Source organism: Microtus ochrogaster, chromosome 8, assembly GCF_000317375.1.
Source record: "Microtus ochrogaster isolate Prairie Vole_2 chromosome 8, MicOch1.0, whole genome shotgun sequence".
Classification (NCBI taxonomy): Eukaryota; Metazoa; Chordata; class Mammalia; order Rodentia; family Cricetidae; genus Microtus; species Microtus ochrogaster.
The window spans coordinates 73,181,120-73,193,741 of NC_022015.1; the positions used below are offsets into that span (position 1 = coordinate 73,181,120).

The window sequence follows — 12,622 nt, forward strand, 5'->3', positions numbered from 1 at the left end:
CCCCCGCACTGCCTCCTTCATATATTTCCCGCAGACCCTTTATGGGGTCGTTCGAAGTCTCCTTTCCAAAGGCTGGCCCTGACTCAGCTGGGAAGAGATGACAACGTCCCGGGGAGCTGCCTTGCACACACCAGTTTGGGTTTAACATATAATCAAATCAGAGTGACAGCAGGTGGAAACCGTCCTCCGTTGCCGCAGGAGCTGTCCTTGAGTACAGGAACAAAGGCGAGACCAGAAAGCCCAGACTGCGTTTCTGCCTGTGCACACCCATGCCCACAGACCTGGGAAAAGTAAGGACTTCAGAATCTTTCATTGGATCTTGCCTCTTGAGAGGCTGGAAAGGGAACCTTCTTACCGTGTTATACTCTAGTGAAGAGTATGATTTCCCAGGGTGCTTGAAATGAGACAGCCAAGGGTGCCACACTTCCATGACCCTGAGCTGGGGTGAGAAGTAAGGAAACAGAAGTGCAGTGACCTTTCCTTCTTGGGCATGTTTCTATGGAAGATGAGCTGGGTTCCTGCAGTGGCTCCTGCTCCTAGGAGTCATACTGGTGCTGTCCCAAGGCCAAGCCGTTTAACAGAACCCAGGAGTACAGGGCCATCTTACTTCCCCAGCCCAACTAGGTAGTAATTTATCAGTGTTCCCCTTCAGACAACCACACCTGGCCTTTAAAGGTTAAAGTATAAAAATAGAAACACAAGCTGGGCATGGTGGTCACACCTTTAATACCAGTACTCAGAAGGCAGAGACAGGAGGATCTCTGTGAGTTTGAAGCCAGCCATATCCACATAGTGTGTTCTGAGACAATCAGGACTACATAGAGAGACCTGGTCTGAACCAAAAAAAAAAAAAAAAAGAAAAGTGCTGAAGAAGGCTTTCGGGACATCACATCTGTCTAGAACATTTGGAGACAACAGTTTATCTCTTACTGATGACTGAACTCTGAATATGGGGTTCTAAGTAAGACCCGAATTCTCTTTGTTTTGTCATCTAGCCCAATAGCCTCTAGCCTCCATCCTCCCAGCCTTCTAAGTATGTGGCACATGATCAGTAGACCTGAATTTTGACTGTTCTTGATGTTTGCTTCCCCCGGAGAATAGAGGCAGGGCTTGAAGGCAAGCAGGTGGGGAAGAAAGGCTTTCTCCTCGATAAACAAAACAGAGGTGCTGGACTAGACATCTGCTAAGTGAACTTGCCCCTTTAAACCTGTGGTGGCTGTGTTCACAGCAATGGCATGGGGACCCAGAGGTGCTAGTTTGCTCCCAATACTAAGTGCTCTTACCAGGCACAGGGGTGCACACCTTTAATCCCAACACTTGCAAGGCAGTGAGTTCTACATAGTGAGTTCTAGGACCTCAGAGCTACATTGTGAGACCCTGTCTTGAAAGAAACCAAATGGTCTCAGGTGCTTGTGTAGCTGTCCCCTGATACTGTGTAACCATGTCTGGGGAAAAAGTAATTTTCTGCCTTGTTTTTTATATGGGTAGCTGTTGCTGGGTTTCCCCTTCTCCTCCTTCTTCCTATTGCTGAGGAGCAAAGCCAGGGTCTTACACATGCTAGGCATAGCTCTACCACCAAGCTGTACCCCAGCCTGGCGTAGCATTTTAGACATGGTTTAAGAAGCCAGGGGTGATGTTTGCTGTCACAGGGAGTGGGCTCTGTCATCTTGTCATGGTCAGTAGCTGCTAGGAGGTGTCTGCCACTTGTTTGCCACTGTCCCAGAGTCCCTTGAGGCCGTCTTCCATGGTGTTCCGGGGAGGTGTTGCAGGATCGAGGTTTGCATACACTCCCCGTCACAGCCATTCACTTAAGGAAGTATTTGTGGGCATAAGAAGTTGCCTAGAAAGCACATTTCCAGGTTTCACTCATCCTTATTCATTTCCATTATAAACTTGCAAATGTGTTTCTAGAGAGAATTTTTGGCCCTAAGATGTAATAAAATCACGCTGCAGAATTCAGCAGACCTTATAAAAAGCCCATATTCATGGGAAGGTTCTAATTCTACATCACACTTTTGTGTTCGGCTTTTGTGCTCACAGAAGTGAGCATGTGCAAGCCTGGCCCAGCTGCTCAGAAGCCCAGAGGCCTGATGCTACCACCATGAAAAGATCCCGCCCCACCCTGAAGAGAGAGCTGTCCCTGACAACAGTTGTGGTTGCCCATTAGGCCCTTTCTGAGTTGGTCACATCCTTGAGCAGCTCCAGGAGCTGGAAGACTTCAGCACCTCCTGCTTAGCTCTTGCTGTAGGATGCCCCAACTCGGCAGCCCAGGCTTTCTTTCTTTCTTTTTCTTTAACAATATTTTTTTTTAAGATTTATTTATTGCCGGGCGGTGGTGGCGCACGCCTGTAATCCCAGCACTCGGGAGGCAGAGGCAGGCGGATCTCTGTGAGTTCGAGGCCAGCCTGGTCTACCAAGGGAGTTCCAGGACAGACTCCAAAGCTACAGAGAAACCCTGTCTCGAAAAACAAAAAAAAAAAAAAAAGATTTATTTATTTATTTTGCTTACAGTGTTCTGTCTGCATGTCTGCCTGCAGGCCAGAAGAGGGTTCCAGATCTCATTACAGATGGTTGTGAGCCACCATGTGGTTGCTGGGAATTGAACTCAGGACCTCTGGAAGAACAATCAGTGCTCTTAACCTCTGAGCCATCTCTCCAGCCCCCCAGGCTTTCTTAAAACAGCAGAAGGGTGGGGGTGGAGGGTGGACCTCAGCAGAACATCTCCACTGTGGACTGCGTGGGAACAGCCACCAGCACAGGACTGACTGGAGGTCAGTGAGAATCTGCCCGCTGACTCTTGTCTGGATATATGATTTCCATAATGTATCTTATAAGACAAAAACAATACCAAAATAAAAACAGGCATGGTGGCTCAGGTCTATAAGCCCAGCACCCATGACGCTGAGCCAGAAGACTACTCTGAGGTTAGCAGTAGCCTAGGCTACAGAAGAAGTTTACATCACAAAACAGACCTAAAGGACAGGAGGGCAGGGATTAAAAACATCAACCACAATAAGAAAAACCTTTCACAAATGTCTGAGTTGTATACATGGGCAAGGAAAGATGGTTATTTGCATTATCAAGTTATAAACATAAGGATTCATTTTACAAAAGGAAATCACACTTACACTTAGTGCATTTAAAATGTAGTATATAGCCGGGCGGTGGTGGCACACGCCTTTAATCCCAGCACTTGGGAGGCAGAGGCAGGCAGATCTCTGTGAGTTCGAGACCAGCCTGGTCTACAAGAGATAGTTCCAGGACAGGCTCCAAAACCACAGAGAAACCCTGTCTCAAAAAAACCAAAAAAAAAAAAAGTGTAGTTTATAAATGCAAGCCAAACATATAAAGCAATAAATCTCACAAAATACAATCAACAAACTATTTGTTGATTGCAATAAGAGAGGTTAATCCTAGTGCTTGGGAAAACTCTTATCAGTGAGTTATACCTAGCTCAAGATTATTTAAACAACTTTTGGGCTGTGTGTGGGGGGGGGGGGTTGCTATCTGTGGTTGCTATTAAGCCAGGTGTGCCTGAAATAAGTGAGTGTCTTTGGACTTTCTGAATCGTGAGACAAACCTGGACAACAGCTCTCATGCAGTTCGTTTCCCTTTGAGTAGTTATTAGAGAGGGAAATGCATCCAAAGATGGGCATGCTGGCACACTCTTGCAATCCTTACACTCGAGGCCAAGACAGAAGGAAGAGTTTGAAAACAGCCAGGGCTATCTCGTAAGACTGCGTCTCAAGAAACAGCAAACCACAGCTAAACTCCATTTGAAGACCCAGATTTCCCATTTCCAGAAATGACCTTTGTCAGCCCTCTGCCTTCTGCTGGGTGCCCCCACGATTCCTCCTGGAGCTGCTCAGTTCCAGGGGTCAGCCTACCTTTGAGGTGGACTTGGCAAGCTGTTGCTGCTGCGGTGCCCCAGTTTGACTTCCCAGGTTATGTGATTCCCCATTAGGTGCAAAAGACCCAGCATCGAGACAAAGGCCCCGGCTTGTCCGGGTATCTAATGTCCTGTCAGATTTGGCGGGAAGAGTGTTCATCCTTTGCTTGTTTCTCTCACCAGTGAGAAAATGGCGTGTGAAAAATGCCCTGGGAGCCTTGGGCCAGTGGCAACTTGAAGTGGGAGAGCCAGCGCCCTCAGGAGCCGGGAGCCTGGGGTCCGAGCTCATCAAGGAAAGTAATGCCAATGTATGTCTGTCTGTCCAGTGTCTAAGGGGTAGTGGGAGGAAACTTCTGACCATGATTTGCTGACCACCTTATATTCACTATGTCCACCTAGCCACACTAGGTTTGTATGGACATCCAAACACGTTATTTTGCCCATTCCAGGGCAAGGCCTCCAGGCCTGGTACGTCACAGCAATAGCAACTGCTTTGGGTGGGAGCCAGGGAGAAGAGCAGAGGGTTTCTTGTCTGGCTCTAGCTAGAGCCTGGGGAGGGAAGGGGCCAACCCTTTGAACCTTTCCCCAAGAACGGTCCTTGATAACCTGGGCATCACAGCACAGCCCTGTAGTCTCAGCCCTTGGGGAGGTGGAGTCAGGAAACAGAAGTTCAAGGTCATTCTACTAGCAAGTCTAAGGCCACCCTGGGCTGGTTTGCTTTCCACAGCCCATCTTCATGCGTAAGGACACTAAAACAAGTTTCCAGTGGCGGATTCGAAATCTCCCCTACCCAAAGGATGTTTATAGTGTCTCTGTGGCCCAGAAGGAGCGCTGTGTCATTGTTAGAACGACCAACAAAAAGTGAGTGGCACGGTGGGCACCTGTTTCCCTGGGTGTGAGCTGAGTGGGCTCCGAGAGTCAGGAATTGACTGTGCAGCAGCTCCGTCAAGGGAAAACCCAAGCCAGGGTCTAGTCTGGGATCTGGCCTAGCCTAGGGCTCACGTGACTATCTGCTGCATGAATGAGGGCTTAACCACTAGCTTGTGGTCTCTAGCAGTTTGCTCTAGGGTTATGTCCTTGACCTGGTGAACTTGGCTTGGTGACGCCACTGAATTGGCAGGAAGCCACATCAGGGTGGCAGCCCTCGTCCTTCCCTGGACTAAGGGGAAGTAGGCAGAAGTTTGACTCTCAGAAATCTCTAGAATTCTGTTTCAGATTCCCTTTGTGATCTGTTAGGGGGAAGGCAGTGAGTGCTAAGGTTTGAGAGGTGGCCAGGGTGTGATCACATTTGGGTTTCTGGTACTCTGATCACAGACAAAGGGTCTGGAAACGAATCCGCTTCAGCCTGAGCTAGAGAGAGTATGAAGGGCCAGTTCTAAACAGGGACCTCATTTGGGGAGGGTTTTGGTGTTTTGGGGTTTTTTTTTGTTTTTGTTTTTTTTTTAAATCTCCTCGTCCACAAGCTGCCAAACCATCCAACTTGATGCTGGGGTTCAGAGCCTCACCCCATGGTGCCTACCTTGATCTGCTGCTTCACTAGAGAGCTCCCCTCTCCCCCTTCAGGTGCTGTGGTGCAGTCTCCTTTAGGAAGCAGAGGGCTTCCCATCCACCTCCAGTGCAGCCCTGGGTCCTGTTGTCCTCTTAGCGCCCCCCCACCCTGTCACTTTGGCAGGGTTAAGGGGACAAGGGAAAGGGTAGAGATGAATGAATTAATTTCAGGATTATTGCTGTACATGCAGCCAGCAGCCCCCGTAGTGGACCTTGTCTATAAATATAAAGTCATAATAATAAGGGTTTGCGTTTATAAAGCACACTGAAGTCCTCAGATAAAAGGCAGTTTATTCCCGTTATTGTTCTCATCATTAACAGGAGTCAGTGCCTAAAGTGGAATTTAGCAATTTCAGACAACAGAGAAATTGCCTGTAGGAAAACAAACTCCGTGCTTCAGCAAGCATTCCCTGGCGTACGAAGCCCTGGGTCCAAACTAGGAACAAAAGTGCTTCTGATAGCATTTGAATCTGCAGCTCAGCGCTTTGTGGAGCTGGCTGCTGCCTCCTTTCCGTCCCCCAGAGGTCACTGTGGAATACAGATATCAGGCAGAAATGTGATTACAAGAGCGTGCTGGAAGAGGGGCCAACTAGCTCACCAAAATCTTCATCTGTGAGCAGATCCTCTGGGCCCCATCCCCTGCACGTGTACACATAGATGCTATAGGTGGCGCTATTGGCCAGGGGCTCTTGCTAGTGGAGCATTCCAGCACCCAAGGGCAGGGGTTGGGGCCATTTTTGAGATGCTATTAGAGGCCAGGTAGGATGGGAGTGGTACCCTAGGAGGAGGGCTTCACACAGAGGGAAAAGAAAATGATATTTTGGTGCTCACTTTAGAATAGAATAGAATTGAGTCCTAAACCAGGCTCAGCCTGCCCCCTGCAGGTCCCTATTTTCGAAAGTAGGCTGGAAAGGCCACCAAACTTAACCAGTCCTTTCCTGTGCCTAATGGAGTTCCTACCTTCTACCTGGAGAAATTCAGTCATACTGGTACTTCCAGCCGTCAAACAAATCACAGCAGTGTTTTGTATGAGTAGGATTTATTTTTTAGAACACTTTTAAAATCTCTTTCCTGATCATGATACCATCCAGAGGGGGACATGAAGCATATTCTTGCCTATATATTAATGGCTGTAGAAATGCATATAAAAAGCATACAGTGACCTGTACAGAGAGTAGTGTGCCCTTCTCTCTCAGTGCTGTGCATTTGCAGAGCCCCCCACCAGAGCACTTTTGTTGGGTTCTGCTATTCTTCACCTAGAGTTGTGCCCTCATTTAGCATCCAAAAAAAGGTTCCCAACCAGAGCTACACAGCTGCTTGTTGCCCCTGCAGAACTGGTTTAGTCACTTTGCTTGAAGTTGATTCCAGTGTCTTGCTGTAGTCTTGACCTTGGGTATTAATAAGATGAATTGGGAAGGAAGAAACCATTTCTATGGGACCCTGGTGTGGTGCCATCTGGTCCTGAGAAACATGTTTGTATAAGGAAGGTTCCATTTGGCAGCCGGAAGTGGGAAGACTGAGTGTGCTGGACTAAGATGACTCTGGCTTAGATCTAGCCCCTGCCAGGTGCCAACAGTAGACTCTGGCCAAGGTCTCCTCACTTGTGAGAAGCATGCTTACACTACCTCACGACAGTTTGAGGAACTTAGGATCACATACATACATGCACCCTGTACCATGGTCAAGCTGCCAAAGCAAGGGCGCTGAAGAGAGCCTGGCTAACTTGACACTGGTGATACTCTAACTGCGGCTTTTATTAGTGAGTAATCTAGACGACAGGACTCCGTATTTGCAGAACTGCCTGACAGGCTCTGAAAAGCTGAGTGTGAGCCTCTTCGTTGTGACTCTACAGGCAGCAGGAAGCCATGGTGTAGTCTGCCCAGTGTCTGAGATTTGAGCTTTACCTGCTGCCACTCTCAGGGCAGGACTGGCTGGAGACTTCTCTGAATACAGTGGACACGCTAGAGCAGTGTGGGGCAGAGACCACGCCACTGTCCACAGCAGGCCTGCCCCTCCCTGCCTCAGCTCCTTCACGGGCTTTCACCAAGCCTAACCGGTACCCTTTTCCATGCACAGAGCCAGGAGTTGCAGGGAACTGGGCAGGGTAGTAGAGTGGGACAGGAAGGCACTCTGACTTTTCCAGAAGCACAGTGGCTTTCTCTCATCCAGATGCTGGCGAAAAATTCAAGTTCAGGTATTGTGGCACACCCTAGGCTGAGCAGGTAAGCAGGTGAGCAGGGGCGGTGTGCAGAGGGAAAGGTGGAGACCTTTATTCACTAGCACCCTAGATGTCAGCCGTCTCTAGGAGAGGTTGTTTAGCCTCACCCAATGAACAAAATCCATCAGAGATGCAAAGCAAAGCTAACCCTCTCAGGCATTGGCAACCTCCATTCCCTAGACTGGTGTAGGAGTAGGGAAGGGAAGGGGCAAGCCACACACCTTAAGTTCTCTGATTCTGAAGTTGCCTGGAAGGGGGGGGGGGGGAGACAAACCCTGGGCTGCTTCTCTTCCATTGGCCCTGCCTGGGGTGGGCGGTGCTTCTCTCCTGGTCCTCCTTTCTGTGTATATTTGCAGGGAAGATGTTAACACTTCCTAACAAGCCTTTGTGTTCACCTAATCTCCACTGTTTAACCTTTGACCCCCTGCTATTATCAGTGTCTGCCACCTTTGCAGGCCAGACCAGGGCCCCAGGAAAAGCCCTCACTTAGCCTGTTGGCTAGGAAGAGGATGAAGCAGGCATTCCACCCATTGCAGGCAGATGGATCGCCTTTCCCTGGGGCAGAGCTTTGGAAAAGAAAGCAACGTGTGGTGCCATTAGGGTCCCAGCCCCCACTCCTTTTGAACTGTCAGCCTTTGAATAAACATTCTTTTCCTGCGTGGGTCCCTGCACCTTGGTGGGGAGAGGGGAACCTGGGAAGAGAGGGGCCCCAGAGCCTCTTCTGAACTGAGGGATTTGGGCAGGGAAGACAGGGCAGAACCCTGCATCGAGTCCCCAGGGCATCAGAGCTTTTGAAGTGGACTCAGTGTAGCTGTCACCACAAGGGCCAGGTCCCTCTGAAGTATTAAAAGCCCATTCTCTCCAGGCCCTTCTCTTGAGTTTGTTTGTACCTGCCTGAGGCAGTTCCCTCCTCAGCCCACACAGCCGCTCTCCCTCTTCAGAAAAGGACTTGTCCAGGTAGGGGCTCTAGCCACCCCTGGCTGGTGCCCATCCCGTCTAGCCCACACATCCACCAAGGAAATTGAGAGGAAGGGCATCAAGTGAGGGCCAGGCATGAGGAGCTTTGAGCCTGACTTCACCAGCACCTTCCCTTCCTCCCTCCCAACTGCATTCCCTCTTGGCAAAGCCTCAGAATCTGTGCTATCTGGTTGGTTTTGTGTTTACTATATGGGAAAAGGGTCCAGAGTCTGAGACATGACTTGTCCTCCCAGGAAGATAGCTGTCTGGTAACACTGTGGTCTGGTTTTAGTAGTTGGTCAATGAGGCCTCCAGAGACACGTTGTCGTCACCCCCGTCTTTCAGTGAGGTCTCATGTAAACAGCCTTATAAGTCCTGCTGATGCTTGTTAGGAGAAATGTCCCATTTCTGGTGTCCCCATGAGCCTGGGGATGTTCTTTGTATAGTTGGTGAGTCTGATCCCTGGGCTAATCTCAGAACCTCCACTGGTTCTTCTCACCCTTGGCTGACCCGCTGTAAGGCTGCCATCATCCTTTTGATTCCAGAGCCACAGACCCAAAAAACCCAGGTCCTTTTCCTGTCAAGCTGTATAGAAAGTAGGGAGGAGCTATGTAGAAACCTGGTAGCGAAGGGCCTGGTGCCCAACTGCCAGGGTCACCGTGCTGGTTCCCAGCAGCCTCTTGGTGTCCCCACAGGTACTACAAGAAGTTCTCCATTCCTGACCTAGACCGACATCAGCTTCCTCTGGAGGACTCTGCACTGAGCTTTGCTCACGCCCACTGCACCCTGATAATCTCTGTAAGAGAAGAGGTTCCTCTTCCCTCGCCCACTCTCCTACCTTCAGGCACCCCAAGTCCTAGGTCTGCTTGGTGAAGACCAGGCTCTCCTACTCATCTGGGGGGTGGGGGGAGGCCATAACGGGGACTTGAGCGGTCATCATGGGGATGCTCCTCCCCAGCCACAACCCTGAGCAAGTCCTTCAGACCTGCTCACCTATGTCTCCTCATGTACAAGAGGATACAGAGTGTGTGTGGAGGGAGGGGCTAGTAACCGAGTTATGCTTTCTCCCTGGTTCCCTCCACAGTATCAGAAGCCAAAGGAGGTCATGGTGGCTGAGTCCGAGCTACAGAAGGAGCTAAAGAAGGTAAAGACAGCCCACAGCAGTGATGGGGACTGTAAGACCCAGTAGCTGTCCTGAGCTTTGCTTGGACCTCCAGTGTGAAGGAAGCTGGGCGACTTCCTGGCTTGGGCTCCTCTGGCGTGGGCAGCCTCCTCTAAGAACTTCAGAGGCCACGGACGTGGCTCTTGGGGCACAGCTTGCTTCTGCCTGTGGTTTTGTTCCTGAGTAAAGTCGTTTGGAGCTGCTCTGGAAGGACTGCCCTTCTATTCATTGCTGTATGTTGTCTGTCCTCAGGCACCCTGGTCTTCCCAAGGAAGGCGCTGGTGTGGCAACCTCCCCCACCCTCCCCATCCTGGAGCTAAAGGGGAGAGCAGGGCTAGGCTTGCCGTACTTGCCCTATACAGGTGGCCCAGGAAAAACTCCCCTGAGATGGATGTGAGCAAAGGGGAAGTTGAAAACATCCAGCAGTCCTGGAAATAGCACAGAATGTTACAATATACTGTGCTTGAAGTGACCAAGGTTACAGGTTGTCAAAGGTGTGTGTGGTGAATGAAAGGTCACCACAGGTGACAGCAGGTTAACAGCCACAAGCCACGGTCCCTTGTCCACACCCCAAAGAGGTGGAAGAAAAGAACCTTGAGGACACAGAGCCATGGTTTTGTCCTTCCCTGTACACATTTCTGAGTTTAAATATGATTTCTGCCTTCCTGGGGCCTCCTAGGATGACCTAACCAGATCTGTAAACAACCAGATCTGATTTTATTTTATTATTTTTTTTATGCTCTTTATTTTTTAAGATTTACTTATTTATTAGGTATACTGTGTTCTGTCTGCATGTATGCCTTCAGGCCAGAAGAGGGCACCAGATCTCATTACAAATGACTGTGAGCCACCATGTAGTTGCTGGGAATTCAACTCAGGGCCTCAATGCTCTTAACCTCTGAGCCATCTCTCCAGCCCCTAGATTTTATTTTTACAGAAGTTAAAATCATATAGCATGTTTCTCACAGCTGGCCTGAGGAATGGCTAGCCCAGAGGCCCGAATTGACAGGTGTCCTTTGTCCCTTTTCTTAGTTTCAAAACAAAACCAGGCTAGTACCTCAGAAATGAGCCCCCCAGTTTCAAGAAGCTGGCCAAAGTTGAGACCTGACTGAGGAGACAGCTGGTACTGGCAAAAGTTCCAGCAACTCACCTGTCTTTCTAGCTGGGATGTGGGAGCCCCTCACCTCACTCTATAGGCTGCTGTAGTGCTATGAAGGGCTCGGGGACAGGCTGGGCCTCGCCAACCCAGGACCTTATGTTGGCCCTGTTGTAAACACCAGAGTTCAGGTCCATTCTCCTAAGACCACGGGTACTGGGAGGGCCTACATCAGAGTCAGCCCCAGTGTCCAGGAGGCAGTGCTTCAGGTGCCAGGGCACTGTGGCCACAGGTCCAGAAGTGAAGGAGGACTGGGAAGAGGGTGCGGTGTCAGTCACTTCACCTGCCAGGCAAGAGAGGTCCCTGAGAAGCTGATCCGCCTGGCCCAGAGGCAGGGCACTTGGTCATGGATTCTCAAAGTCTAGGATGTGGAGATTGTAGGACAGCGCAGCATAGAGATGCCTGGTGGTGAGTCGCAGGCAGTACACAGGGCTACTGAGCGGAGTCGATGTCAGTGGGAAGGCCTGGGAGGGAGGGCAGAGGAATGAGAAGAGTGTCTCAATTGGGAAATGGGGTACCCCAACTCAGGAGACCCAGACCCAGTGAAACAGGGACATGTACCATAGCTACAACCTTGGCCAATCACTGGCCTCCAATGCAACCCACAGCAGGTCTTGACACAGCAGAGGCATGTGCTGGTTGGGACACTTACGTTCAGGCAAGCCCTTTGGCGCCGGTCCCACAGCCGCACAACACCATAGTAGGAGGAACCTGTGGCCAGCAGGTGGTTGCCATCTGTCTGCAGGCAGTATAAGGTACTGTCATGGGGCTCCTCCCACTCCATGACACATTTCCTGTCCAGGAAGAGAGAGTGGTACAGGCAGGTGCCCTCCCTCCAGCCCAGCTTCCCCAGGGATGGAGACAGGTTAGGGAGGCCTATGGGCTGGAGTAGTGTGAAGCCTGACTCACTGGCTTCTTTCACGAGCAACCCTAATGGAGAAAAGCGCCTCTGCAGAGGCCTCCTGTGAGCCTCCCTGTCCTCATCTACGTCCTCCTGGCAGACTACCTGACGTAGGATCCATGAGAAACACACACAGGCCTCACAAGGTCTGAGAGAGAATGCCAGGGAAGAGTTCCCTGCTGACTTGTTGAGGCTCTGAAAAAGGTCTGCCCTTCTCTGTCTCCCAGGCCACACTGAGCAGAGAGAGCTGCCTAAGGGTAGGGAACCTGAACTACTACGACCTTGCTGACAGGCTCTCTGTGCCTGCCCTGGCCAACCCAGGACTAAAAAGTTCCTGCATTGGTACAGGCCTTCCGTGTGATCCACCCATCCAGCACACTCACCGGGCACTAGTGCGGAGGTCCCAGTAGCGAACATAGGTGTCATAACCGCAGGACAGCAGTGTAGAAGGGGACTCATACATGACATCCAACACCCCGGCCCCTGGGGGAAAATCACTGCCCAGATGTGTGATCAGCTGTCCACTGAGGGAGAAAAGAAGGGCATAAAGTGAAAGGCAGCCTACCTTGGCCAGGCCTTGCAAAAGGCATCTGGCCTTGGAGACATATAGGTCTCCATCACCTGAGAGTGCTGAAAAGAAGATGCCTAGCGACTGAACCTCCAAGTAGCAAACTGCCCAGCCCTCCCCCAGTATCCCAGCTCCTAGCTGAAGGCTTAGTAGGGCAAAGACACAGCAACCTTCCTCCATCGCACCTGCATGCTGGCTGCCGGCTCCCTCTGGGACTATGAAT

The 12,622-nt window shown here is 50.5% G+C and overlaps 2 protein-coding genes across 4 annotated transcripts in view; one reads left to right on the plus strand and one right to left on the minus strand.

Annotated features, from left to right (window-relative positions):
* Dpcd (deleted in primary ciliary dyskinesia homolog (mouse)) overlaps positions 1-9,987 on the plus strand; it is a 19,126-nt gene extending 9,139 nt beyond the window's left edge. Inside the window, exons 3-6 of one of the 2 annotated variants that reach the window (XM_005352365.2) lie at positions 4,073-4,197; positions 4,617-4,750; positions 9,308-9,410; positions 9,697-9,987. In XM_005352365.2, coding sequence (XP_005352422.1) covers positions 4,073-4,197; positions 4,617-4,750; positions 9,308-9,410; positions 9,697-9,801 — 467 coding nt within the window. In that variant the 3' untranslated portion in view covers positions 9,802-9,987. The remainder of the gene's footprint in view (positions 1-4,072; positions 4,198-4,616; positions 4,751-9,307; positions 9,411-9,696) is intronic. The other variant, XM_026781268.1, reaches the window with a different exon arrangement.
* Positions 9,988-10,655: 668 nt separating this feature from the next.
* Fbxw4 (F-box and WD repeat domain containing 4) overlaps positions 10,656-12,622 on the minus strand; it is an 87,948-nt gene continuing 85,981 nt past the window's right edge. For both annotated transcript variants that reach the window (XM_026781267.1, XM_005352366.3), the window contains 3 exons: positions 12,215-12,355; positions 11,583-11,724; positions 10,656-11,394 (listed from right to left, as the gene is read on the minus strand). In XM_026781267.1, coding sequence (XP_026637068.1) covers positions 11,275-11,394; positions 11,583-11,724; positions 12,215-12,355 — 403 coding nt within the window. In that variant the 3' untranslated portion in view covers positions 10,656-11,274. The remainder of the gene's footprint in view (positions 11,395-11,582; positions 11,725-12,214; positions 12,356-12,622) is intronic.